Source organism: Aedes albopictus, chromosome 3 (assembly GCF_035046485.1).
Source record: "Aedes albopictus strain Foshan chromosome 3, AalbF5, whole genome shotgun sequence".
NCBI lineage: Eukaryota > Metazoa > Arthropoda > Insecta > Diptera > Culicidae > Aedes > Aedes albopictus.
Window position 1 is genome coordinate 203,547,864 of NC_085138.1, and position 27,551 is coordinate 203,575,414.

Below are 27,551 nucleotides of genomic sequence, written 5' to 3' on the forward strand. Positions count from 1 at the left end.
TTTGAAACCCGGACCCGACCCGAACCCAATTTTTTTTTTAATTTTCAAACCCGAACCCGACCCGTACCCGTCGGGTTCGGGTTCGGGTCGGGTTTCGGGTTTGGAAACCCGAAACCCGACCATCTCTACTGTCCATAAGGAACGTGAAGAAATTTAAAATTAGTACCTCACTTATTTATGGGTCCACGTTACTCATCTGGCAAAATACTTGAAACATTTTAAAAATATATGGTACGGTAAAAACGGTACTGACCCATCTTGCCTCTACATCATACAATTTGAGATGTTGAGTAAATGTTGAGATCTGAGAGTTGAGGTCAAACCTACCACCCTAAACAAAGAATCCGAACACCTGCTACCAATATCTGAAGAGTCCAACTCATACTCATAAGTCTCTCAGAGTAAACCAGTGTGTTTCTAAAACACGCGTTACGAATAGAGTAATAAACTGAGAGAATCACGTTCGCCGCCAGTAACAATCTCAATCCGCACACAGTAAATAACTAGTGGTCTTCGGGGGTGCAACGGCTTATGGCTAACGTGCGCGGGTTCTAATAGGTAGAGCAACTAATACCCTGTTGTTCGTTGTCTGGTACTTTTTCCTTGTAATAATTACTTGTGGAACCAACCAACAGTTGTCTGGAAGAGATAGGTAGATCTTCAAGTGATTGATAATTATATTGTGGTGCCCGGTAGTGATCACGACGCGCCCAATTTTGTTCCTTTTTGATCGAGATGATATCACGTAAAGATTAGTGACGAGCGTCAACTATAATAAAAGCACTCCAACCTGGCCTCTGGTAGGGTACTCGAGAAGCGTTTGGTTCAGTTTATTTCTATAGCGACATCGTGGCAGTTGTATTATTTGTTTGTATCGTGTGCCATTCAACTCCGCATCGAGAGCAATAATCACTCGCTGTTAACGTTGGAGAACCATGGGCTGTGCTTCATCGAAATCAAAATCCCCCAAAGCTTCCAATGGGGATATTACGGGTAAGTTCCTAAAAGCAAGCAAAAAACATGTTTGCTAAAATGTGCAATCTGTGGTTCAATGCTAGAGGCATAGCACAGAAAAAAAGTGATCAACTAACCGTAACGAAGTCTGCGCCAGGTGGTGGCTATAGTGTCTAGTCTAAGCTACACCGAGAATTAATGTTTGTAAGCGTGAATCCTTGGCGCGAGTTCGTATGTTTCTGCATTGCTGATTCGGACGGGAGACCTTGAAAAGATCAACCTTCGCGAACTCTGGTGGTTGTTATAGTGATGTTAAATCATACAGACCTCAATCAGCATGACTGGCGCATGTTGTATATGTATGTTGAATTAGGTGCGACGATCTTTGCGAAACTGAAAGTGAAACCGGCTAACTGTGACTTCCTTACAGAGGACGGGCTACGAAATGCAGGTCATTAACAAGAGCACGTTTATAAGCAGTACTTTTACCAAGTGCAAAGGTTTGATATGTATAACTTGAACAGATTTACCAGCTTCATGCTTATTAATTTTTGCAGTATGATTTTGAAGACATTAAACGTCATTAGAAAAAAAAAGCTCGTTTAATTAGCGACTCATTGAGTTCGATTAAAAATAACTTTACGGGAGCTCCTAAACGTGTGATAAGTAATGCACCGTCAGTCAGGATGACATTATTGGACCAAATGATGTCCCGTTCAAAAAACTAAAATAAACTAAAAATTAGATAATTACTATCGAAGATCAGCTCAAGTTTTTTTTAAGAAAAAAATATGTACCCGAGCAGAGGAGAATATCAAAATAATAACAATGGAATCACAAAACCTGCTTTTATGGCTTCGTTTGTTATAAATACATTACTGAGGCATTTTTTGTTGGACAATCTTTTTTGTTATTATTGTGCTACATATTGGTATTTTTTTCATTAAATAACATTTCAATAATATGTTTTGTTGTAGAACAAGACCAGTTATGATGGTATTATTGAGATGGTACAAACCTGGCATTAGATTTGAATGGGTCGTAAGTTTGCTGTGAAGTATCTGCTATGCAGATTTGACGCCAGAAATAATGAGTTTTGCAATCAGAACTACACCATTTGAGATTTACGTTGTTTGCAGAATTCCGTGAGCATTACATAATAACTAAGACAGAGCCAATTTATCAGCTTTATTATTAATAAAAAAAAAACTTGGGATAAAAACCGATATACTTAGCAAAGTGCTTATAATTGCTATGTAGGGTCTTGTACCACTTGGGCAGGTGTGCCTATTTTGGGCACTTGCTGCTATGACTAAGTCAATTTCAAACCGATTGATTTGAATTTATGTATGAAGTTAGGCATGTACAGTATCCAACTCTATACAAAAATTCAAATCAATCGGTTTGAAATTGACTTAGTTATAGCGGCAAGTGCCCAGCGGCAAGGGTCTCCAGTTAGCCTAGTGGTTAAGGCTATGGATCGCCAATCCGGAGACGGTGGGTTCGATTCCCGGTCCGGTCGGGAAAATTTTCTCGACTCCCTGGGCATATCATTGTACTTGCCTCACAATATACAAATTCATGCAATGGCAGGCAAAGAAAGCCCTTCAATTAATAACTGTGGAAGTGCTCAAAGAACTAAGTTGAAGCGAGGCAGGCTGAGTCCCAGCGGGGACGTAGAGCTATAAAGAAGAAGAAGAAGAAATCCAAAATAGGTACACCTGCCCAAATGGTACAAGACCCTATATCTGTTTTTATCCCAGTTTTTTATTCAGTTAGGTACGAATAAAGAAAGTACAGTAGCTAGAGGGTTAGCCATTTTACTAAACGTTTTAAATCAGCTTATGAAGTTCCAAGCAGTGTTGGTAAACTCACACTCAAAGCTTGCTCATGAACCGCTCCTGCGTGAGCAAACTCGCACGCGATTCTGAATCGTTTTCTCACGCGCGAGAATTTCATGCAAAATCTCGCTCTCACGAGTCAAGCGTCGAAATCTCGTTTGCTTGTAAAACGAATTCAAATCAATTTAAACGGCATTCAATGTTGTTGTACGCTAGATTTGCTTTTGTTCTATCATACAATCGTAAAAACTTTGATGTAAATATCAAGAACACCAAGAAATAAAGCAATGAGTGAAATCATGAGGCAACTCATGCATGATTTTTTCGGCGGTGAGTTTGGCGAGTCAAGAATCGTGCGTGAAACAACTCAATCATGAGATTTGAGAATTTGAGTTTTTACCAACACTGGTTCCAAGACAAACTTCACATTTCAACAAAAAACCTTTAAACATTATAATAAATATCCAAAAATGAAGCCATTTAGGAGAAGAACTCAATTGATTATTTTTAAAAAAATTATTGGCACTACTTTCATTGTATCGAAGCCATCTAGATGAAAAGAAAGTTGATGTTTCAAATTTTATATGCCCGCATAGAACATTACAAACAATGAATTTATTGCCTTTTCCGGCTATACCAGTCGGCCAGTATGTCTAAAATAGACATAAACATTTGAAGTATGTGCGTTCAATTGACAAATTGAAAGATAAATTTGTGAAAAAAAATCCACTTGTTTTGGTGGGGTTCGAATGGTTTTAATTCTCTATAACAAAAGAAATAAAAAAACCTCACGAAAATATCCAGGCCAATACGTAGAGTCAAAACTAGTTGAGACAACCTTGATCTTGGTTCTCTCGATTTGGTGAAAGGTATCTGTTTTACCTGGCCATGTTAGATTAACTAAGTAAGGTCAGTCACGCTGTTTCTACGTTCCTTCACTTAACATCACATCCTTTTTGAACGTCCTTACTGGGTCATTGATCTTTTAAATCATTAAAATGGCAGAAAGCTGGTTAAGGCCATTCGTCAGTTTGTTTGGGCGTTAGGAAGGAATTAAAATTATAAGCCAACTATTCCGATAATTATCTTGAACCGTGGGCACTAGGCCGTCCCTTATTTTGCAAAATTTAGAAATGTTATAAGTTCGTTGGTGGAAAATGATCGTTTTAGCTAAAAAATGATCGTGTCAAAATTTGAAGTCCGTATCTCAAGGCTAAGTGGTCCCTCAAGGGGCCTAAAGTTGTCAAAAATTGTATGGGACCAAAAAAACATGAAATTTTTTTCGACGAAAAAATACGCTTTTCTACTAAAACCGGTGATTTTAGGACCCTAAAGGGCCAAAAATGTGCTTAGATTTGCGATATCTCTACTCGTTTTTGAGATATTGAACAAAATAGGGTAAGTTTCCTTTGGAATCTAGAAAAATGGTCAAAAATGCTGATTTTTCAGTTGTTTTTTTGTCAATATCTTGGAAACGAGTAGAGATATCGCAAATCTAAGCACATTTTTGGCCCTTTAGGGTCCTAAAATCACCGGTTTTAGTGGGATAGCGTATTTGTTTCGTCGAAAAAAATTTCATGTTTTTTTGGTCCCATACATTTTTTGACAACTTTAGGCCCCTTGAGGGATCACTTAGCCTTGAGATACGGACTTCAAATTTTGACCCGATCATTTTTTAGCTAAAACGATCATTTTCCACTAACGAACTTATAACATTTCTAAATTTTGCAAAATAAGGGACGGCCTAGTGGGCACTCTAAAGAATTCTTTTGGGAGCGTCCATAAATTGTACGGTGTATTTAAAAAAAATGTGACCGACCATCTAAAACAAAATTGATCAATGCACAAACATACTAAACATCGAGGTATCGTTCCATTGTTGCGTAACGTAATTCGTGGCAATTCCCTGGCATGATCAACAGCTTCTTTTTGCGATGCTGATTTCATGCAACCTACCTACCTTGAGTTTGTACCTAACAGAAAAGTATTGTGATTTAAAAAAACCCGATTTAATCCACCTATGGTGAACAGAACCCTTCTTACACTTATTAAAAATATTGTTGTATTATGCGTATTAAGCAAATTTATTTTGTGCGATTGGCCAAAAGTTCTAGAAAATATTGTGGATTTGACATCTAGTGAAATGGTTCCCAAAATAGCATAGACCATGGACTTACCAGTAATGCCAGATACCTCCAAGAATCTTATATGGAATGTTAAAAAAATAGCTTTCATATTCTGGAATATTGTATCTTTTGTTAACTGCCAAATAATCTTGAATCGATTAACAAATGGATAAAAAAAAACAGCAAGATGCACTTTGTCTAATATCTCTTAATCAGTCGAATAAATTAACTCCGAAGTACTTGGTATTCATGGTTATGGTGTTGAAAGGACAAAAATGATACATCTACTAAGTTAATCAGTTTTGGCATTAACTAGTTATTTTGGCTGTACAGTTCTTGCATTTTTCCCACAATATATAAATTTAAAGCTTTCATTTAACATATTGTTAGTTTTCATAAAATTCCTGTGTATTTGTAATTTGTTAATTATAATTTTGTTGAAAACAATAACCTGCTAGAATACACTTTGTATGAGATCAGCATTATTTATTGAAAAATAATTTCCCATAGACTGGTCAAAAACAAATGCAAGATAACAAGTGAATATAATAAAAAAAATAATTTATTGAAATACTCTACGTAAGATATCTCAGTAATCAAATGTCGAATCGAAATAAAATTTCAGGGCCTTATACAAGCATATTGTAGCTTTCATTTGGTGCTTAGAGAACCCAAATCGGTTGACAGACGGCTGAGATATTTATTATGGTACCCTTGGTCAAAAATCTCAAAAAGTTAACCTGTATTACTCCCAAGTACTCTTTGAAAGATATCTCGGTAACCAAATGTCCAATCCTAATGAAAATGTATAGGGTTCTACTAGAATGTTGTAGCTTTTATTTGGTGCCAGGATAACCGAAATCGGTTGACAGACGGCTAAGATATTTATTATGATACTTTTGGTCAAAAATCTCAAAAGGTTTAGTTGTATAAATTCGAAGTACTCTTCGAAAGATATCTCTGTAACCAAATGTCCAATCGAAATAAAATTTCTGGGCGATCTACTAGGATGCTGTAGCTTTCATTTGGTGCCAAGAGAACCCAAATCGATTGACAAACGGTCGAAATATTTATTATGATACACTTGGTCAAAAATCTTAAAAAGTTTAGAAGTATGACTTATAAGTACTCTTCGAGAGATATCTCGGTAACCAAACGTCCAATCGAAAAAAAAATCAATAGCGTTCTACTAGGATGTAGTAGCTTTCATTTGCTTCCAAGAGAACTCAAATCGGTTGATAGACGGCTGAGAAACGTGCGTGACTTTTTTTTGTAACGCACATACACACACACACACACATACACACATACACACATACACACATACACACACACACACACACACATACAGACATTTGCTCAGTTCGTCGAGCTGAGTTCATTGGTATATGAGACTCGGCCCTCCGGGCCTCGGATCGAAAGTCGGTTTTTCGAGCGATATTTATACCCTTCTTATGGGTGTAAGAAGGGTAAAAATGGAGCACAAATCTTCTTTGAGTTTTTGCGATTTGAATCTTGGGATTTCTTTTAAATTTTGTTGTTAGTAAATTTTACATACAAAAATGTACATAAAGCAATACAGAATTTTCAGCTCAACGCGCGAATCGCGTAGGCGCCATTTTTTTTTCAATAGGAGGCAATCAGTGAAGTACTAGATTGAAAGTAGTGAGCTGGATTTTTGTATGGTGAGATGATCAATTCTCCATTTCTGCAATGAAATGGTGCAAACAGCGTGGGTTATATTATTTATTGACTAATTTAATGCTGTTTGAGCAAAAGTTTGGATAACTGTGTTGTTGAAGTTGCAGGAAAAGATAATACAACAACACACTTATTCAGACTTTTGCTCAAACAGCATCAAATTAGCCAATAAATCATATAACCTACGCTGTTTGCACCATTTCATTGCAGAAATGGAGAATTGATCATCTCACCATACAAAAATCCAGCTCACTACTTTCAATCTAGTACTTTACTGATTGCCTCCTATTCAAATGAAATTTTGCTCATGAATGAGCTTCTATCTGAAAATGTTTTTCATGTTATTTGTTTTGCATCAAATTTTCGAAAAGAGCGTAAGAGGAAAGCTCATTTTCTTCGTGGACTGACTTTTCGAACCCTGTAAGAGAATGAATGAAATCAGTTTGTACCTTTTATACGCCCTATTTTGATTATTTCTTCCACTCGGATAACTGCCTGACACTCCACTCGGATAACAGTTATCCACTCCACAGTGGATAGCTGACACTGAGGAAGATCACAAGTGGTAGTCGAAATACTCGTATATATAAAAGGATAAGCAAAATAGGGCGGAATAAAAGGTACAAACTGATTACACTCATTCTTATTTTCTTCTTCGAAAAATGATGACTCGAAAACGGTGCGTTAGTTTGAAATGATGTCTTCGAAGATGTTTGAGGATATTTTCGCGCTTATCTTTTATTAGAGTCCTGCGGCGGTCGTACGCTCGCAAGGCATACCGCCGCATGACAGTCGCAAGGCAAAACAAAAGAAAAAGTGTTCCCGCCAAAAACAAAAGCACGTGGGTTTCGCGAAGTGACAGATGTTTTTGAATGTATTTGTGACGAACGGCAAGAGTAGCTCAGTGGAATGAGTGTTCTTGCTGTCAAACCCCATATAATGGAATTAGATACTTTTAAATCTGGTGACGCTGTTATGATTAGTGACTGTCGCGCTGATATCAGAAGCCAGAGGCAAATAATCGCCATATTCTGATTTTTCTTGAGAGGCATAATATTGAAAAAAACTTTTAGAGAAACAACGCTAAGAGTCATATTCATCGCGGATACATGTTACATGTCATATAATTTGAATTTTCGAAAAGCTTACTCTTCCATTTTTTAAAATAATTTTATGCAATTCAGTATGTATTATAATTTATATTTTATCTAACTCATTTTGGTATCATATTGGTATTTTTTCCGAATTGGTTCATTATGCAACTGAAATGAGTTGCATAATGAAAAATAATTGTATAATGTTCATAATGCAACTCATTTGAGTTGCATTATGAACATTATGCAAGTCAAATGAGTTGCATTGTGAAAAAAAATCATTGCATAACTATTTCTGTACAAAGCTGACTTCCGACCTTGGCTTTTAACTATTTTTTCTCGAATTTGTATATTTCATTAATTTTTAAACAAGTAAAAAAAAGACTTATTGTTACAGATATTAATTAATATGCATTGAATAAAAATAACAAAATGGTTTTTTGTAAAGAAAATTATTGTATTCTCGCTAAGTGTCATTGAGATGTATTATAAGGCTGTTCAACCGGAACGACCTGAACTGTTTATGGTACGATGTGTATGAGGTTTTGTTTGAAATGAACGTGTAAGGGTACGGTCAGAGTGGACGCGTCGCACGACGCGACGCGGATTTCCCATACGATTTGACAGCTTCTTATTATTGATTGTAATATTCCTTTGCGCGCCGTCACTCTGGCCAGTATCTCAGACTAGGGATACAATAGTTTCTGATATAATAGGCTCATAGAATTATTACGCAGATGCGAAGAAATGATAATTCAAATGACAGCCTCTACAGAAAGTTTCTGACAGGAATCGTTCAAGAACTTTTTTGTGCGATTTCTTTTGTACACCAAATTGTGCTTGGGATCAAAATGCCATCCTACCTAGCGCATATTTTACCAATCAAACTATTGCACGTTTCGCCGTAGATTATCGCGCAAAAATGTACAAAATCGGTCATAGATGGTCACCAGTACATCATATCATGTTCGTGTCTTCTACAATGGGTGCACAAATTAGCTAAGGATTGACCGCGCAGAAGATACCGAAACGATTAAAGGCGATCGCGCATATCTATTAATGTTTTCGTATAACTTTTCGCGATAATTATTCTTGCAACGAATAATATGTAAAAAAAATCGTAATCAAGAAAAGGGTTAAATAGTTTTTTCACCCTACTAGCTGATTCAATGTGCGAAATTTTGCTCTGAATTTTATTCACTTCCCTCCACCAGCATATCCACCATTCCATCAGCTGTGAATGGTTGTCGCTCGCGTCGCAAGGACACAGAGCCAGCACAAAACAGAACGAATAAATACCCATTCCCATTGCTCTAGACTGGTATGTACATACCGAAGCGTACTAAATATGTCTAACTCTAGAAACCGGTCTTCTTTGGGTTTTGTCGCGGTTGTGCTTAGTCGTCCGGTTTCCATGGTACCGGCAAGTCATTCCGATTCCGTACACTATCTGGGGATTCCGCATGCTACGCGCTGTGCAAACCTTCAATCGATTAGTAATACCCGCTCGAGCTCGCGGTAACGACGTCGTCGGCGCTAGGAAAATGATGTCACTTTTGTGTAATAAATAAGAGTTTGATTTTGATTTCGTTTCGAACTTCACGTTGCTTATCAAGTGCTTATCATGTTACGTGCGATTTCTCTTTCATTGCAGCCAAAGTCACTGGAGGTAGCTCGGCGGATGATGGCTACGTCGAGGACTTCATTTGCAACGAGAATGACGTCGGCGAAAATGAGATGAAGGCCTTCGAGTTGGACGGCGGCAAGGTGCTATTGGTCAAACAAAAAGGCAAGTTGTCGGCCATCGGAAACAAGTGCTCCCACTATGGGGCGCTGCTGTCGACGGGTGCACTGGGCGAGGGCCGTGTGCGTTGTCCGTGGCACGGAGCATGCTTCAACCTCGAGACGGGAGACATCGAAGACTTTCCGGGTCAGGATTCCCTGCCATGCTTTAAGGTCACCGTGGAGCAAGGACGGGTAAGATTTTGAGTAACTCAAAACTGTTCATTAGTATGGGACAAACATCAAATTCTCGCTCCAGTTGACTTTTTCGATCCCATTTAGGTCCCATATGAACAGTACAAAATTTCAGCGCAATCGGTGAAACTATAATTTAGCGCAAGCGGTTCAAAGTTTGCATAGGATTTACTATGGGAAAAGTTACACTTTCAAACAAAAAATCCCAGAGGTCGCCCCTTGTCTCCTTAATTCAAATCGATCAACGCTTCTTGTATAAAAATCATGTACACTCATTGCACAATTATGGGTCACACACAATTATTAGTCACTTTCCACTTTAATAGATAAATACTAATTAATTACAAGCTTTTGTTAGGCATTATCATTTTTCGTTGATGAGTTGATTTGTTTTGTGTCACTATACGTATCGCACCCGGGCTTATACGTCGAAACATACATATTTTCAGTAATTTTTTGTTCGGCATAAAACCATCTGTCAAAGTAACGCTTCGATTGTGAACATCAGAAAGTGCGTGCGCTGATTTCGTAAGCTCTGTGAAGGCGAGCTTTGGCGATTTTCAAATGCGAAATGGTATCGTCACCAGAACAAAAGTATAATTTACGTTCTAAATGTAAAAATTCATGTGACTGCAGCTAATTAAAGCATATTTCAGGCAAAATTTAAATGACTCATTATTGTGACAAGCAACACCGAAAATCACACAATTATGGGTCACTTTTTGTGCAGCATAATATTGACAGTTCTGCGTACATGAGTATTGCATACTTTTAGGCGTTAACAGTGGTTGTGTTGGAGATTTTGTCCCAATTTTGAAAAATTGATTCCAAATCGTGAAAACACGCTTCGATAAGAGGTTTGAGACCAGTTTTAGATTCTACTATAGTTGATCTATCTAGAATAAGTGACCATTCATTGAAAAAATAGACGAAACATTATTGTTCAGCCGATTCCTCTTGAGTGACCCATAATAGGCAACAAATTGACCCATAATTGTTACACAGCCAATTTTGACCCATAATTGTGGTTTTCATTATTCACCAACATTTCAGTAATTTTCAGCGCCTTAAGTGAATTTTACAAGCAGATTTTTATATAAAACAATAAAAAAGAGTTTCAATGAAGAGAATATAAAATAAAAATAATGAAAGTGTTATTTTTGTATGAAAAACGATTCATATTATGAAATGATTGTTCCTTGAGTGACCCATAATTGTGCAATGAGTGTATGAAACTTTTCTTCGGAGACCGCAAAACAATTGGATGCTTGTGGAAAAAGTTATTGATTTATTACCGATTAGTGATCCAACGAACGGCTTTTTGTTTTGTTTTATCAGCAACACTGTAGCTGCTGCCTTGACTGCTGTTGTTTCTGGGGGTGGTGATGCCACCCGCCACCCCATGCAGCAACGGCAGCAGCAGTGCTGCTGATAAAACAAAACAAAAAGCCGTTCGTTGGATCACTAATCGGTAATAAATCAATATATTATAGTTATAACTTTTTCCACAAGCATCCAATTGTTTTGCGGTCTTCAAAGAAAAGTTTCATAAATGATTTTTATACAAGAAGCGTTGATCGATTTGAATTAAGGAGACAAGGGGCGACCTCTGGGATTTTTTGTTTGAAAGTGTAACTTTTCCCATAGTAAATCCTATGTAAACTTTGAACCGCTTGCGCTAAATTATAGTTTCACCGATTGCGCTGAAATTTTGTACTGTTCATATGGGACCTAAATGGGATCTAAAAAGTCGCCTGGAGCGAGGATCTTTTTTTTCCGTACAAGCGTGTCCCATACTACTGCTCATGGTTTTAACTTAGATAACACAATATTGATTGATTCGACAACAAGCACAAGATAGATATAATGGTGTGACTCATATGATACATGACTAGACACTAGTATGGGACAAACATCAAATTCTCGCTCCAGTCGACTTTTTTGATTCCATTTAGATCCCATATGAACTGTGCAAAATTCCAGCGTAATCGGTGAAATTATAATTTAGCGCAAGCGGTTCAAAGTTGTCATAGGATTTACTATGGGAAATGTTGCACTTTCAAACAAAAAATCCCAGAGGTCGCCCCTTAACTCCTTAATTCAAATCGATCAATGCTTCTTGTAGACAAATCATTTATGAAACTTTAGTTCGAAGACCGCAAAACAATTGGATGCTTGTGGAAAAAGTTATTGATTTATTATCGATTAGTGATCCAACGACCGGCTTTTTGTTTTGTTTTATTAGCAGCACTGTAGCTGCTGCCTTGGTTGCTGCTGTTTCTGGGGGTGGTGATGCCTCCCGCCACCCCATGCGACAACGGCAACAGCAGTGCTGCCGTTCGTTGGATCACTAATCGGTAATAAATCAATAACTTTTTCCACAAGCATCCAATTGTTTTGCGGTCTTCGAAAGAAAGTTTCAAAAATTATGTTTCTACAAGAAGCATTGATCGGTTTGAATTAAGGAGACAAGGGGTGACCTCTGGGATTTTTTGTTTGAAAGTGTACCTTTTCCCATAGTAAATCCTATGTAAACTTTGAACCGCTTGCGCTAAACTATAGTTTCACCGATTGCGCTGAAATTTTGCACAGTTCATATGAGACCTAAATGGAATCGAAAAAGTCAATTGGAGCGAGAATTTGATGTTTGACCCATACTACTATCCACTGAATAGTTGGAAAAAGACAGACGATCATTACGATGATGGCTGATACAAATTTAATTTAGACTTTTTGTGTGTCCCCCCCCCCCCCCCCTTCAAAAATGTTTGGCTGGATTTTGCATTTTGAGGGGGCAGATAAAAAAAATATTTATCAAAATATCGGGTCTTGCCAAAAATTCTTTAACAAATCCGTTGAGTTTTTAATATTTTTCAGATTAAATGCTTTATTATTTTTACCCCCCCCCCCCCCTCGACCAGCCAAAGAGTGGTGGGACAAAAAGTGAAATATTTGCAACGGCCTAACGAGATTTTTAGCCCTAGGCTAGTTCATCTCAGGACCCACGCTTTACTTCCCTTCCAAAGGAAGAACTCACATTTTGAGAGTTTGTCGGGAGTGGGATTCGATCCCAGGTGCTCGGCGTGGTAGTCAAGTGTTCTAACCATCACACCAGGTCCGTTCCATGTTTACGATGCTTATTTTGTATATATTTTTGCATAAAGTAATAGTTCAGTACAGTACATTGTACAAAAGATTTACAATCTTTTGAAGATGAAAACAAAGGGTATGTACTCAAAACTTATCAAAGATATAATATTTCAACTAAACAGGGGCAAAAAGTCAATTTTGTGGTTTTTATTGATATTATGAAAAATCCAGGGATTCCGGAACTAGCTTAGTATGGACACTCTCGTAGGATGAAAATGAGAGCATAAAATAATGCTGAAAGAAACAAATTGGTTTTTGTTGCTACAGAGCTATACATTTAGCAGTGTGGCCCCTCAACCTAAGAATAGGAATTCCCAGGAAATATACAATTCTCCGCTATTCTAACAATTTTATTTTGCATCTCGATCCGTTAGATACAGTGTATCAAACAATTGTCCGTACAGCAATTTTTTGGTCAAAATAATATTTCATTCAAATGATCATAACATTTTTGTACATCAATCAAATACGCTGAAATTTTAATCAATCGTGAACTATATATCCAAGCTCCATTGGTAAAATTTTGAGCGAGATCGAAAAAGTTTTCTAAAAGTTATAGAACTTTTAGTAAAACTTATAAGATTTTTGAACACATTTTTAAAACATTATATCTCAATATGTACTCGATGAAACTTTTTAAATTTTTTGTGTGATACAGCTTATACCTAAGGTTTTCATATGCAGCTTCGTTTGAGGTTTCATATTCACTACAAAAAATATGAAAAATCTGTATGTGTTCAGAGTGTCATTTGGAAATTTATCATATTTTGAACAATAAAAGTGCCAAGTGTTTTCAACGTTTTTAAACTCTCTTAATGTAATTTTTTTATACAGGACCTACTGAATTACATATGAATAGTAGGTCCTATGTATTTTTCATTCGATTAATGCACATTTATTGGTGGAAAACGTTTGGCAGATTATATATGCAAAATGTGGTAAATTTTTAAACCCCTGGCCAAGATCACAGGGTTCGACGGTATTAAAGTGAAGGATGTTAATTGTAATTCTTGTAATGAAAATATCACCTTTAACACTTTAATGCGCCTCCAACGGTTCATTGCGAACCGGCTGCTACAGATGGAGTATGGCTGATTTATCAGAAATGCTCGATAAACAGGAGGGACCTGCTGGGGCCTAGTAGTTTCTATACCCAGAAAACAGTTCCGGTCGATTGAGTCTGGGAAGGTTTCGAGAGTCGTTGTGAATCATAATGCAAATTTTTGTGTTTTGTGACGAGTCTCGGAATCTTTTTTGAGTCAGCAGACTTTGAACTGTTTCCTGGGCTTCCCACTATTCGGTAAATTTTAACAAAAACACTATACAAATACAAATTGAATTCAAATATGAAATAATTAGTAGTATCTCGCGTATTCAATTTGCTAATACATAGTTCTCAACACTAGATGTGCTTTCGTGATTCAATTTTCTCTATAATTTTCAATATCGATTTAAAATAACTAAGAAACTAATAGTGGGAAGTGCAGCATTTAACAGTGCTTGCTTATAGATTCGAAGCTAACGTGTGATCAAGACGAAATCGACAAAAACTGATTACTTCGACTTTGACTAACGTAGACTATTAATGACAAATTAGATATTTTTACATTTTTCGACTGAAAGATTTTCTTTAATATGGACTTATTCGGACCGATGCTGTTGATAGTGCTAGGGATGTGGACGAAAGACAACTTTCAAAGATAATAAAAACTTTAGTATTGTTTGAGGATCAACGAAAATGGACATAACATACACATCGACAATCTAACAGATCATAGGCACACCAACGATTACTGAATAATAGGGCACAGCATAAATATGAGCAATAACATTCTTTAAACCTTGACATGACAAAAAAAAAACAAATACAAAATCGACCATATGACAAAACCGAAACTTTCACACCTTCTACCGTAACCTTCTGAGTCAGTACGCAACAGTGTCTTACTGGACGACATGTTCCGTGCACGGCTGGTGAACTGCTTCTGAAGGATTACGTTCTCTATCCTATCCAAAGGCCTAGTGAACTGTCGTTGCCCGCGCAAACGCGAGACGCTTGTGCGCACAGTGATGGGAGAGGTTTCTACGTCCGTCGGCGTGCCGCTAGGAACCTTTCAAAAAAAAAATGTGGTAAATTTTTAAACATCGTCAACTACATAAGCACATTATTCGTATTTTTTGTAGTGAATATAAAACCTCTAAAGTAGCTGCATATGAAAGCCTTAGGTATCAGCTGTAACAAAAAAAAATTGAAAAAGTTTCATCGAGTACATGCTGAGATATAACGTTTTGAAAATGTGTTCAAAAATCTTATAAGTTTTTCTAAAAGCTCTATAACTTTCAGAAAACTTATTCGATCTTGCTCAAAATTTTACCAATGAAGCTTTAATATATGATTCATGATTGGATTTCAGCGTTTTTGATTGACGTATAAAAAGTTATGACCATTGGAATGAAAATTATTTTGACCAAAAAATTGCTGTACGGACAAATGTTTGATACACTGTTTGTACATATAAAACTTATTCTGCAAAATTAACCCTACCATTTTGTATCTTGTTGCATAAAAAACCATTTCGTCCCAGCGCTAATCTTTCTTCCATTCCTGCATTTTTTTCTATAAAACGATGAAGATTAGTCAAACTGCGAAAAACCTACAATTAAATCTATCTTCTACATTCCAGGTGAAAATTCGCGCCAAACGCTCGGAGCTTCAATCGGGCAAACGTACTAAAGCGATGGTCAAGATGTCCAAGGAAGACGAACGGACGTTCGTGGTAATCGGTGGAGGTCCGTCGGGTGCCATCTGTGCCGAAGCCTTGCGCCAAGAAGGCTTCACCGGACGTGTTATCATGATCAACAAGGAACCGTGCCTGCCGTACGATCGCATTCTGGTGAGCAAAACGATGGACTTTGATCTGGAGAAAAAACTACTACGAGACGAAAAGTTCTACGCTGAAAACGAGATCGAGACCATGATAGGGACGGCGGTTACCTCGCTGGATAGCGCTGGGCGCGAGTTGACGCTGAGCAATGGGTACAAAATCAAGTTCGATAAGGTGTACATTGCAACGGGATCCAAGGCGAGGAAAGCTCCGATTGAAGGTGCCGATCTGCCCAATGTGTGTGTTCTGCGGTCAAACGCTCATTCCAAGCACGTGAACGGCCAGTTGAGTCCGGACAAACACGTGGTGGTTCTGGGAGTTAGTTTTATTGGGCTCGAAGCAGCGGCGTATTGTGTTAACAAGGTAGCTAAAGTAACAGTTATAGGGCGAGGAGCTGTTCCGCTGGTGGAATCCTTCGGTGAACAAGTGGGGTCGAAGGTGATGGCATGGTTCAAGGAAAAGGGCATCCACTTCATAATGAACTCTGGAATCAAGCGTTGCATTGGAGATGACGACCGGAAGCTGACCTCGGTTGAATTGAACGATGGATCCATTTTGAAGGCAGATCTCTGCATCATGGGTATAGGATCAACTTTGTATACGACCTTCTTGGAGGGATCAGGTGTTAATGTTAACAAAGATGGATCTATTAACACAAACCATTTCTTGGAAACGAATATCCCTGGCATCTACGCAGGAGGAGACATTGCGAATGCACCAGTGTTCTGCAATGACAACCAACTTGCCACCATTGGTCACTATCCCTTGGCTCAGTATCACGGCAAAGTGGCTGCTTTGAACATGGTCGGAAAGGCCACCGAGGTAAGATCAGTTCCCTACTTCTGGACCATGCTTTTTGGCAAAGGCTTCCGATATGCCGGATACGGAAGACCTCACGAGACCATCATCGAAGGAGACCTGGACCAATTGAAATTCGTTGCCTTCTACCTGAACGCCAACGGAAAAGTGATCGGAATGGCATCATGCGGGCGGGATCCAGTGGTGTCCCAGTTTGCTGAGTACTTATCCCAAGGAAAAACACTCCACAAAGATCAACTTAGTCCGGATCCATTCTTTTGGACCAAGTGAACTTCATTATTTTTAAAGTGCTTCAAAAGCGCGTTAGCAGTATTAAATTTAGGACCATGTTCTTTCGTTCCATCTCGAAGCAGATGCGGCCACTGTTACGTTGAATTTGTATTTATTTGTTATGTACATACGAAATCCCTAGTAAATGTTTTTCACCTGGATGTGCAATAAACAGAAACATGGAAACTAACCTGTGAGTATACACTAGTGAGAAAGAACCGTCCTAATCCCAAACGTTCTTTACATTCAGATGCTCCAACCGCTCGGAAATCGTCACGTGGGGTTTCATCTTGAGCTGCTGTTCTCGCCACTTATTGATCGTTTGTTCCTTCTTATTCAGTTCCTTGGCGTGGCCTGATGATTGTTCCTGAAAGGACAAGCAAAGGCAAAGTTTTGCTTATTTTTTATATTTTTCGTGTATTATATAGGGTGCTTGTACCAGTTATGGCACTGCACAAGGAAAACAATATCTACAAAAATAAGAAGAAGACGCATGTCTTCGATATGTCAAATGATTGATTAGTTTTCATAAATCACATGAAAAATACAGAAACAGGGCCAAAACTACTTTTAGTATTTATTACGACGTCTGCCTATAATAGAAACCCTATACCAGTTAACCATTTTTTTAAATTTCCATTTCTGGTTCCATTTCACACTACAGTAGACGTTCAATAACTGCAACACGTAACGCTTTTTTTGTATGAAAACACTAAAATTTTTGTATGGACCGTAACGCTCGGCGGCTCGACCGTACTCCCCCATCCCCCTAGAGCGTTACGTAATTTGTGGACGCCGCCTTAGATCGGAACACATTGTTGACAAAAAAAATGTTGTAAAAATTCACGGGACACCCTCTAAAATCGTGCCATTTGATACATCATTCAGCACGCTGGTTTGAAAGTTTTATTTGGATAGGAATTTAAAAATAGCAGTTGATACTATGAAGAACACATTGTAGAAGCCAGCCATATCATGATTAAACATAATACAGTTGCGATTGCTAACGAATGCAGGATGAGGACATGGAGGGCATCTGTCCTCGTTTACTCTCGGTTGTTATACATGCAGCACGTGTTTGCCATTCGGAATTAGCGCGGTACATAATGGTACACTGCACGAATGTTCACTGGCCTGCTTACTTTCACAGGAAATTCGACGTTTGAGCGGTGCCGAGACCTCTCAAACTTCTGCACGAATTTATGCTGGCCTGCTTACTTTTATTAAAAAATACTAGCTGAACCAACAAACGTTGTATTGCCCATTTGAAAAGTGATGATGTTTTTTTTTCTACACAGTTTGTATTTTAATTGCCTGAATACATTTTATCTTTGCTTAACCCTCGAGCGATCGCGCTGTTGTAGGTATTTTGTACAATACATTGAAAAAATCTCGCTTTTCGTCAACAGTAGGTGCACCCAAGCAACATTTCAAAAACTTAATACATAGTGTTGTTTAAGTTTTGAGAACCGTTTTGAAACTGAAATGATGGGTTTATGACGAGTCTAAATATCTCTTTCCTAAATCTGTTTGAAATCTGTTATAAAGAGAAGCACATTAAAGATACATGATTTGTTTTGTTGATGAATATTTTTTATTCTTGAAGCAATGCTGTCCACGTGGACAATTCACAGACCCCCACCCCCCTCTCCGTGGACAGGCGTGGACTTTTCTCCAACCCCCTCCCCACCTAAATTTGTCCACGTGGTATATGGACGGCCCCTAATGGCATTCCCTACAACTTTGCTGAAGACATAAACACGTTCTTCACTTATAAAAAAACTGAATTTGACTAACACTTCTGGTATGTCCGTGTAGCTGCCGGCTTAGAATAGCACTACGGACCCCCTGTTCCGGGGGTAAAAGTCCACCAAACAGGGAACCCCAATCCAAGGTGTCAGGCGACCCATGCTAATGAATGATTGAGGGGGTTTCAAAGATGCTCGATCGTTAACGGAGCCCGTAACGTGGGTAGATCACCTTTTCGTGTTGCGTTACGGAGTAAAATCTACCGAAACCTAGTGTCGTCCTACTTTTCCAATTTTGGAATATGCGTTCTGGCAATTCAAGGAATCAGTATGTGGACCAGCAGCGTAACTCGTCACTAGTAAAATCCCTATAATAATCAGGGGAACCCAGGATACATATTGTGGAAGAATTGATTTAATACCCAGAATAATTTCACGAGAAATTCATATGAAAATTATTGCAAAATCCTTTGAGAACTCTGTGACAAAAATCAGCCTTAAAATGTTACGTTATTTATGAATGATCCTCAAAGAAAATTTTCATTGCGGTGCCTGGGTCTATCGGAAATCGATCCGATCCGTCAGCATGATCTTGTTGAAGAAAATCTTGATCTCACAGGCTTAATGTTGAAGAAAATCTTGTATACCCAGGCAATATACTTAAATTGATCGATAACTTACCAACGTAAGATACGGCTTCATCAGCAGGGCCATGTTACGCTCGGTTTGCTCGTACTCGCGCCGTAAGGTTTCCACCGAGCGCGGAGTTACACGTTTGACCAGTCGGTACTTTCCGCGAAAGATGTGACCGTTTACGCTCTTCTTGAAGAAATTTATCACGGTTAATCGCATTTTTACTATAGAATTTTGCACAAATTGAGCACACGAAATTGATTACACCACCAGTCTGGCAAGAACGTGATAATGTTTTTGTTTTGCTTTTGTCACTGTCAAATGGGACGATTTTTGTTTGCACGGGGCGTAAACCCAGCAGCGCATCGCACAACTTTTCAGAAGGATCTATGAAACTAACATGAATTTGATTTATTTTTGTTTTTATTTTGGTTCCAAAAGCAAAATTCTATGAATTTTAGTTATTCCAAATGAAAAACACTTTAGGACATTTTAGTGGTGAATCATTCGCATCGAAAAACTAGAAAATAAGGAAATTTTCCGTAAAGGTTAACAATTATGGCTATAACCTTATGGAAAATTATTCGAGGATAAGTGCTCTAGCTTTTAAATATAGATGGCTCTGTGGTCATCAAAAAGCCAACATTATGATGAGATGATGATGAATGATGATTCTTCAGTCATCAGTAGTCATTCTTTTGTTTTGATTTACCGGCGCGCATGTTGCGTGCTCACAGTTTAAAAAAAATAGTGATAAAAAGTCCCTAAAATCACCGTAAATATTACTAAAAATGTCCAGTTCTGAATCGGAAGATGAGAACATCAAACGGTTCTTGGAGGCAGCCGATACGACTCTCATCAGCGATGCTATGTTCCAGGGAATTTCCGCTAAAACGCAGAGCGAGCCTAAACAAGGTAAACAGTGTGAGCACAGTGGTTCGAAGGGTGCAGTTTGTTGCTTATTAGTACGATTTTGGCAATGAGTTTAGCTCCAAGAAATCATACAAAAACATTTGTAAACATAAATATCAGTGCCCTATCTAACTGCTCTCCAAATTTTCAGATAACATTGTACAAATCGCGAGTGAATGCCCCAAATCCAACCGTTACTTGGTGGACGAAGAAAACGTCTTTCAAAGCGATGTCAACGTAACGGAGTCGATGAAAAAGTTTGTCGGCAAAAAATTATCGTCAATAATTGAGAAAAACATTGATTTCGTTGATATAAAGGGTGGTAAGTTGCACAAACATAGAAACAAGTCGGCTGATTCCTCCGGAGTCAAACTTCTACGAGATTGTGATTCATATTTGAAAACCGTGGATGCCGTGGAAGATGTCCCTCCGCCACAGGGCAACAAACATAGGAAGTCAATAAAGAAACGTATGGTGGAACCGGATGTTTCTAGCGAGAAAGAAAAGCTTAGCCAGGTTGTTATCGAGCCAGGTTCCATTGCAGCTTTGAGCAAATGTTGGACCAACAGACCGAAGACCGTCGTCTATGAGTACAAAACTGTAGGTTCGATAAAGTTGTTGCAAGAACCTAGCAATGAGTTTACCAAAGCGAAGCGTAAAAACCAGTGGGATGAGTCAAAATAGCGAAATATGGGAAGAAACTTAAAGAGCGGTAGGTTGAGCCCCATTGCATTAAGCTCATAAAACCAACGAAAATACGACGGGGCACTAGACTAAGACGATGGTGATCAATTTCATGACAAGCCTTAGCCCTACCAGGAGTGTGAAGAATTGAAAGTAAGTTATGTTATAGAATTCAATGCTTCATTTATGTAGACCGTATGTACGCATCATAATAAAAAATAATTTGTTATTTTTTATCTCATTTCGGGACGTTGATTTCATTTCAGAGAAACTTTCAGCTCAGTGAGCCCAATGTAACTTACACTACCCGTCAGACTCACAAAAAGTTTTGCAACAATATTGCATCATCCTGACTCACCTCAATATCTCCAAAACCTGAAGACTTACAAAGATGCTGTTTTCAGCAAAGTTATTTAGAAGCCCAAAAGCAACAACTTTTCTGAAGGCGGCATTTTTGTCTAGGTGTTTCGGTTTCAGAGATATCGAGGTGAGTCAGAGGATTCTATATCATTCCCCAGAAAACCATTTCCCAGAATGTATAATTCCCCAGAAAAGCTTTATATACTCTTCTAAATAGTAAAATGCAATACATAAACAGTACAATGTTGATCATAATGGCAAAGATTTTAACATTATAGTGTTTTTACGCGCGAAGTTTCATTTCTTATACGGTATATGTAACAAATTGAAGTAATTTATTGATGAACACATATCCATAAAAATATTCCACAATGGTTCGAACGTTTGATTATCATCGTAATTGAACCTATTTTGAAAGCTCACAAACTGTCATTATTCCATAAATCCCATTTTATTATTATAAAATGTTTCGTTCTTGACAGATTTGACCAGCAGTTTGAACGTGATACATTTTAGAACGCAGTGAATAACGTTTTAAATGTGATGTGCAAAATTTACAGAGAAAACGCATTTTCTACTGATGTTTTATTCAGTGTATAAGATGTTTGTGGACCAGTTCATTTGTGGCCGGTTATATTCAAAAGATTATTCTGCCGAAAACTTTGGATTACTCGGAAAGTCTCAACTGACCACGTTTTTATACGTAAACTAGCTGTACCCGGCAAACTTTGTCTTGCCTACTGCGTTTTTTGACGTTTCAAGTTTCTAGCCAAGACCAAGTCCCCGGTCAAAAAGGTATGAGAAACCGATTTTCGAAAACTCTCAATTCTTCCATGTTTTAGGCCTCATAAACCTTCCTTGGGTGAAAACTAACAGAACAAAACTTAGACGACCAAAATTGGACCTTCCGTTCGCAAGTTATGCGCGGTCCCACGTATGCCACTGCATTTTTATACTGCATTTTTTATAGATGGTTGGAGGGAACCATCCCAATGGCTGCTCTTAAATATTCGCATCAAAGACGGTACGAGAAGGAACTTTTATCATTATTCCAATACTATGGAATAACTATAATTATACTAACAGCCTAAATTGTAAAGGCAAATCATGTTTTCCTAAGTTTTTCTTGTGAAACGCGAATTTTTGGCAAGATGTTTTTATTTATTTATTTATTTATTTATTTCGTCAACCGACGTAGACTAGTACATTTACATATACATATTTTTTGTTTCTTAATGCTATAGTTTAGTCTAAGAAATACATAAACAATATTAAAAAATTAAATTAGGATAGGTAGTGTATTTATAATGTTTTTAGGTGTTGGGACTTCGAAGACTGTAAAAGTATTTTCTAAGGTTATGCCGAGACATTGTAAAGTCAATGGTTTCGCAGTGTTGATTATAAATGTCCATCATTCGATTAAGAGGCCCAAATTTGGCGTAGTTTGTTCTACGGTGGTTTGTTATGAATATGTTTCGATTTCGTAGTTGCCGAGAAGGTATGTAAAAATTTAATGAGGATAAGATTTTTGTTGAATCAATACGTTGTGAAACGATATCGTTAACAAAAGAAACCATTGCAATTTCACGCCGCTCTTTCAATGTTTGTATGTCGATAAGCTTGCAGCGTGCTTCATATGATGGAAGTGGAAATGAAGTCCAACCTAATTTACGAAGAGCATATAATAGAAATTGCTTTTGTACTGATTCTAATCTTTCTTCGTGAGTGATTGAAAAAGGAGACCATACAATGCTGCAATATTCCAGTATTGATCTTACATATGCAATATACAGAGTTTTGATTGTGTATGGGTCATTAAAGTTGTAGCAGAAACGCTTAATAAACCCTAGCATGTTATTAGCCCTGTGAATTATTGTGTTGTAGTGGTCTACGAAAGTAAGCTTAGAGTCTAAGATTACTCCTAAGTCTCTTACTCTTTCACATTTTTCCACATTTTGATTTCCTAATGCAACTGAAATGTTTGGTGTTGTTCTTTTTCTGCTAAATGATATTAAGTTGCATTTTTTTACATTTAATTCTAAAAGGCTTTTTTTGCACCATACGTAGAATATGTGAATTTCATTGTGGAATACATTGATGTCTTCTTCATTTCGTATCTCCAGAAAGAGCTTCATGTCATCGGCATAAATTAGAACTTTTAGTTTGTTTAAAATGAAGGAAATGTCGTTTACATACATAATAAAGAGAAGAGGTCCTAAATGAGAGCCTTGGGGGACACCTGAAGTGACTTGAATTGGGTTTGACTTGTTTCCATTGAATTTAATTATTTGTTGACGGTCAGTTAGATATGATTCAAGCCATTTCAGGAGAATTGGCTCAATTCCGATTTTTTGTAGTTTGAAAAGTAGCATTGGTATGTCAATGCGATCAAATGCCTTACTAAAGTCCGTGTAGAGAGCTTCCACGTGGTTTCCATTATCCATTGCGTTTAATGAATAGTCTATGAATTGCAGTAAATTTGTTGAGGTCGACCGACCTTTGAAGAAGCCGTGTTGCATATCAGTAATTCTGTTTTTGGTTTGGAGAAATAGCTTTTCGTTGACAATTGCCTCGAAAAGTTTCGGAATGCAAGAGATAATGGCTATACCACGATAATTACGTACGTCTGATTTTCGGCCAGATTTGAAAATAGGTACTAGAAAAGAGCTTTTCCATAGTTTTGGGAAATTACCAGATTCCAGCGACATATTAAAAAGCCAAAACAAAGGAGCAGTCAGTTCCTGTGCTAAAGTTTTCATGAATACTGGGGGGATCCCGTCAGGACCAGGACCTTTTGAGGCGTCTAGATTCTTAAGAGCATGTAAAATATCCTGCACTTGGAGTTGGTTTACGCCAATGTCCCTAGGGAATTCTGGGTAAAATGCAAAATAATCGCGGTCACGATCTTCTTCAGAAAATGTTGTATAGATTTCTTGGAAGAAATTTGCAAAAAGATTGCAAATTTTTTCAGAGTTATCACCAACAGATTCGTCAAGATGCATAACGGATGGAAAATTGTCAGATTTTAATTTGGATTTTACGTAGTTGAAGAAGTTCTTTGGACAGGACTTTATTTCGCTTTCAGTTTTTGAATTATATTCTTCAAATGCATTACTGATGGCTAAGTTCAGTTGCTCGCATATATCCAAATAATTTGCTAGATTTTCATTGGTATTGTGTGTCTTGTAATTTTTATGGGCTTTTTGTTTGCGGTTCTTCAAATTTTTTATCTGTCTATTATACCAGATTGGGTTTTTTAAATTTCTGCTACGACGTTTTTTCCTTGAAGGAATTTCTTGGATAATTATTTCCGATAAAATTTTGTAAAATACGTCTACAGCAGTATCGACATTTCCTTCGTTTCTTAAAACTACTTGCCAATTCACACTACTTAACCTACGTTTAATATTTTTATAGTTCGCCAATTGGTATTCAAAGATTTCCTCGTATTCACAGTCGTTGGGTCTTTGGTTTTTATGTATGAATAAAGAATATTCGATTGCTGTATGGAAAGCCTCATTTTTCCACAATGGAGTTAATGATTCGGTCACACAGAAATCTTCGTTAATATTTGTTAATAAAAAGTCCAGATAGCAGTTCTGTTGGTTTTTAATGTGATTAATTTGGTTCAGTCCTAAAATTGCGGATTTTTCAAAAATAAACTGCAATGTTTCATTATCCCCAACGACTGGGAGTAAGATGCTTTCATTTTCTGAGTCCAGAATGAAGTCTGCATGGCGTTGATTAAAGTCTCCATAGATGTGAATTTTAACCTCAGGAGGAAGCTGTGATAAAATTTGTTCAGCACATTGGAAAAAACTTTCGTATGTACTTTTATGAGCATGGTCTGGAGGAAAATACACTGAGGCAAACACGTGCGTTTCACCTGCTATGTGTGATTTCACCCAGATATGCTCAAACGTTTTGAATTTTGAAGTGCTTATTAATTCAGAATTATAATTTGCCGAAATAGCAATTAAAACTCCACACCGCCAGACTTTTTCTGAGACTCCAGAAAATTACGGTCGTCTCTAAATACATTATAGCTGCTTCCGAAAACTTCCTCGCTTTTTACACTTTCATCCCAGCTCGTTTCAGTTCCCAGAATAGCCGAGAAGGATGAGCTTAGTATGTTTTTATAAATTTCCTTCATTTTGGCTGGGCTTTTCATGCGATTGAAATTTTGACAATATATCAAAACTTCGATCACATTCTGTTTAAAATGCGAACAAGTTTCCGGAAGTTCGTCGGTTGATGATATGCTACTTATTTCTTCGGGAGAAGAAAGCGTCGTTACTTGCGAAAAGGCGAAGGAGAGCTGAACTTGTTTGCACTCTCGCGCAGTTGCTGCAGTCGATGGGTACGCTCGCTTGATAGGTACTGCCGGTATGACTGCAGATCCGCCATGGCTGCCGTAGGGTCCAATCCATACTCCTGATGCACATCACTAAAGATGCGAAGAAGATGTTCAGGATCCGTCGGTAGACCTTCAGATGCCAGCAACATTCGAATGCTAGTCGGGGTCAATCCTTCCACACAGACTGTCGCAGGCTGATCCTTCATATAAGCTAGGAACAGCCGAACGATGCCCATTATTTTAGGGTCGCGTAAACGTGCTTTCAAGAATCGACCGTCACCCTCCGTAGATTGCTCAGTGAGTCGCACGATGGGAGGTCGCATTGGGTCCAAATCGAACCGGGTTTCACTGCTGCATAAGGCTTGGTTTTGAGGTTGTTGCTGTTGTTGGTTTTGCTGATTCGGTCCTTGAAGTGATAATGAAGGTGTAGCATTTCCCGTTGGTAGTGATGCGATGTTGTTGGTAGGATGCATCTGCTTCTCTGCTCGGTATGGGTTTATGATTTCACCCTTTCTGAAGCTGATGGGTTTTGGCACCGAGAGGCCTGCAATCGGGTGATCGATTGAAGAAGGTGGAACGGAAAATTGAGTTTTTGCGGTGGCCAGTAGTTCCTTGTCCGTTCCCATGTGTGGCTTATTGTTGTTGGTTTTTTTCGCGAGCTGTTGACTGTTTATGCGGGCGCGTTGTTGTTTTCTGCGTTTCCTACTATGTCTAGCCTTATCAGCAGTTTTTTCTTGCAATTGTCGAGCGCTGCGCTTGATATCATACCCAGACCAGTCTTGCTTCCAGCACCGTTTATTTCCTATCATTCGCCAACCAGAAGAAGAATGTTCATTTTTCGGTGGAGCTTCAGCGCTTTGCTTGGACATTTTGGCTCGACGTTCAGCAAACAGCTCAGCAATGGCGTTACTGGCAGGCTTATTACTAGCCGGGAGTGGTTCTGGCTGTTGTTGTTCAATTGTTTGCTGCGGCGGCGTCTGTTGCTGATGCCGTGGTATATTTTCTGCCAATTCTTCCTCCAGGGTCATCGATGCTTCGTTAATTTGAGTAATTTCCTCCTCTAAGGTTTTGTTGGGTAGCAGGTCATTTGTATTACTAAATTTTAGTCCAGATAAATTCGCCGATACGAATTTCACTTCCTCAAGAATTTCTCTAAGTTGTGAATCATGCGTGGATTGATGGCTGGCTTGATTAATTGATGTAGTTAATGACTCGGTATTTCTTGTTAAAAGAGCCATGTCATTCCGTAGGCACGTGAGTCGGTCTTCAAATAGGTTATTTATTTTCTGCGACAATGTGCAATTTGACAAATTTATGTCGGTTACTACGGTAGCCACACGTGAGTCACACGATTCCATGTGCTGGCTGATGGCGCTGCGAATGCTTTCGTTATTTTTGTTGACCATTGCCAGCGTTTCATTTACTTCATTGAGCAAGCGCTCAATGCTTTCGAACAGCGCTGACACTAAACTAAACTTGCGTAGGTCAGCTGCAATTCTCAGATTTGTATCGTTTTGTGAATGCATTGCCTTTAGAAGCTTATCTTGTTGGTAAAGTAGCTTTCGCACATCAGCTTCCTTCTTCAGAATGTCTTGACATTCTGCGCACATAGGAACCATGAAAGCGGTGATGATATGCTCGCGATGCCGTTGCACTCCAATGCAAGCGGCATGGTATTTCTTGTCGCAATATGTGCACCTCCATAGAAGGTGGTCGTCGTTGACGGTGCATGTTTTCACACCACACGGCATGGTTAAAGTTGAAAATTAAACACACACGGCGGCGACGTCGACGGGTAAAACGATTCGCGTTGGGGCGAAAAGTAGAGAAAAAAAAATACTAACGCAGGTTCGCGCGCGAACGGACCCGGGGTCAAAAATAAAATAAAAAGTTGTGTTTTAAAAATATTTACAAGCGCGTTGTTACGCGCGTCCGAACTCAAAGGTGGTTCGACTAAGACTGACTTTTCTTCCTGTTATGTTTTTAATGTGGCCCAGCTACAATGGAGATGGTTGCGCAGCGGCGCTAGCGCGACATTTG

At 38.3% G+C, this 27,551-nt stretch overlaps 3 protein-coding genes across 5 annotated transcripts; 2 read left to right on the forward strand and 1 right to left on the reverse strand.

Moving 5' to 3' along the window:
* The first annotated feature begins 494 nt into the window (after nucleotides 1-494).
* LOC109404974 (apoptosis-inducing factor 3) lies at nucleotides 495-17,007 on the forward strand. 2 transcript variants are annotated; one of them, XM_029863380.2, is made up of 3 exons: nucleotides 495-993; nucleotides 9,371-9,693; nucleotides 15,528-17,007. In XM_029863380.2, exons 1-3 carry the CDS (start codon nucleotides 936-938, stop codon nucleotides 16,815-16,817), a joined length of 1,671 nt encoding a protein of 556 aa, XP_029719240.1. In that variant the 5' UTR covers nucleotides 495-935; the 3' UTR covers nucleotides 16,818-17,007. The 2 variants fall into 2 exon arrangements, with proteins under 2 accessions (XP_029719240.1, XP_019533501.3); XM_019677956.3 differs by lacking the exon at nucleotides 495-993 and adding an exon at nucleotides 9,056-9,276.
* Nucleotides 16,913-19,509, reverse strand: LOC109416160 (large ribosomal subunit protein mL63). Its single transcript, XM_019690133.3, has 2 exons — nucleotides 19,247-19,509; nucleotides 16,913-17,184 (listed from the first exon to the last, which is right to left on the reverse strand). The coding sequence occupies exons 1-2, from the start codon at nucleotides 19,415-19,417 to the stop codon at nucleotides 17,041-17,043; spliced, it is 315 nt and encodes a 104-aa protein (XP_019545678.1). The 5' UTR covers nucleotides 19,418-19,509; the 3' UTR covers nucleotides 16,913-17,040.
* A 369-nt stretch (nucleotides 19,510-19,878) lies between these two features.
* On the forward strand, nucleotides 19,879-22,097 carry LOC115261190 (uncharacterized). Of its 2 annotated transcripts, XR_003894825.2 has the most exons (3): nucleotides 19,879-20,113; nucleotides 20,262-20,947; nucleotides 21,061-22,097. XR_003894825.2 is itself a non-coding variant. In XM_029862536.2 (2 exons), exons 1-2 carry the CDS (start codon nucleotides 19,990-19,992, stop codon nucleotides 20,792-20,794), a joined length of 657 nt encoding a protein of 218 aa, XP_029718396.2. In that variant the 5' UTR covers nucleotides 19,879-19,989; the 3' UTR covers nucleotides 20,795-21,035. The 2 variants fall into 2 exon arrangements, 1 of the variants encoding a protein (XP_029718396.2); XM_029862536.2 differs by lacking the exon at nucleotides 21,061-22,097 and having other exon boundaries at nucleotides 20,262-21,035.
* The last annotated feature ends 5,454 nt before the right edge of the window (nucleotides 22,098-27,551 follow it).

Excerpts from the sequence above, each read along its gene's own strand:
- LOC109416160 (XM_019690133.3), bottom strand. The coding sequence starts at position 19,417 with ATGCGATTAACCGTGATAAATTTCTTCAAGAAGAGCGTAAACGGTCAC. Across the intron at positions 17,185-19,246 it reads TGAAGCCGTATCTTACGTTG|GAACAATCATCAGGCCACGC; the intron begins GTAAGTTATCGA and ends TTGTCCTTTCAG.
- LOC109404974 (XM_019677956.3), top strand. The coding sequence starts at position 9,180 with ATGCTACGCGCTGTGCAAACCTTCAATCGATTAGTAATACCCGCTCGA. Across the intron at positions 9,277-9,370 it reads GAAAATGATGTCACTTTTGT|CCAAAGTCACTGGAGGTAGC; the intron begins GTAATAAATAAG and ends CTTTCATTGCAG. Across the intron at positions 9,694-15,527 it reads TCACCGTGGAGCAAGGACGG|GTGAAAATTCGCGCCAAACG; the intron begins GTAAGATTTTGA and ends TCTACATTCCAG.
- LOC115261190 (XM_029862536.2), top strand. The coding sequence starts at position 19,990 with ATGTCCAGTTCTGAATCGGAAGATGAGAACATCAAACGGTTCTTGGAG. Across the intron at positions 20,114-20,261 it reads GCAGAGCGAGCCTAAACAAG|ATAACATTGTACAAATCGCG; the intron begins GTAAACAGTGTG and ends CCAAATTTTCAG.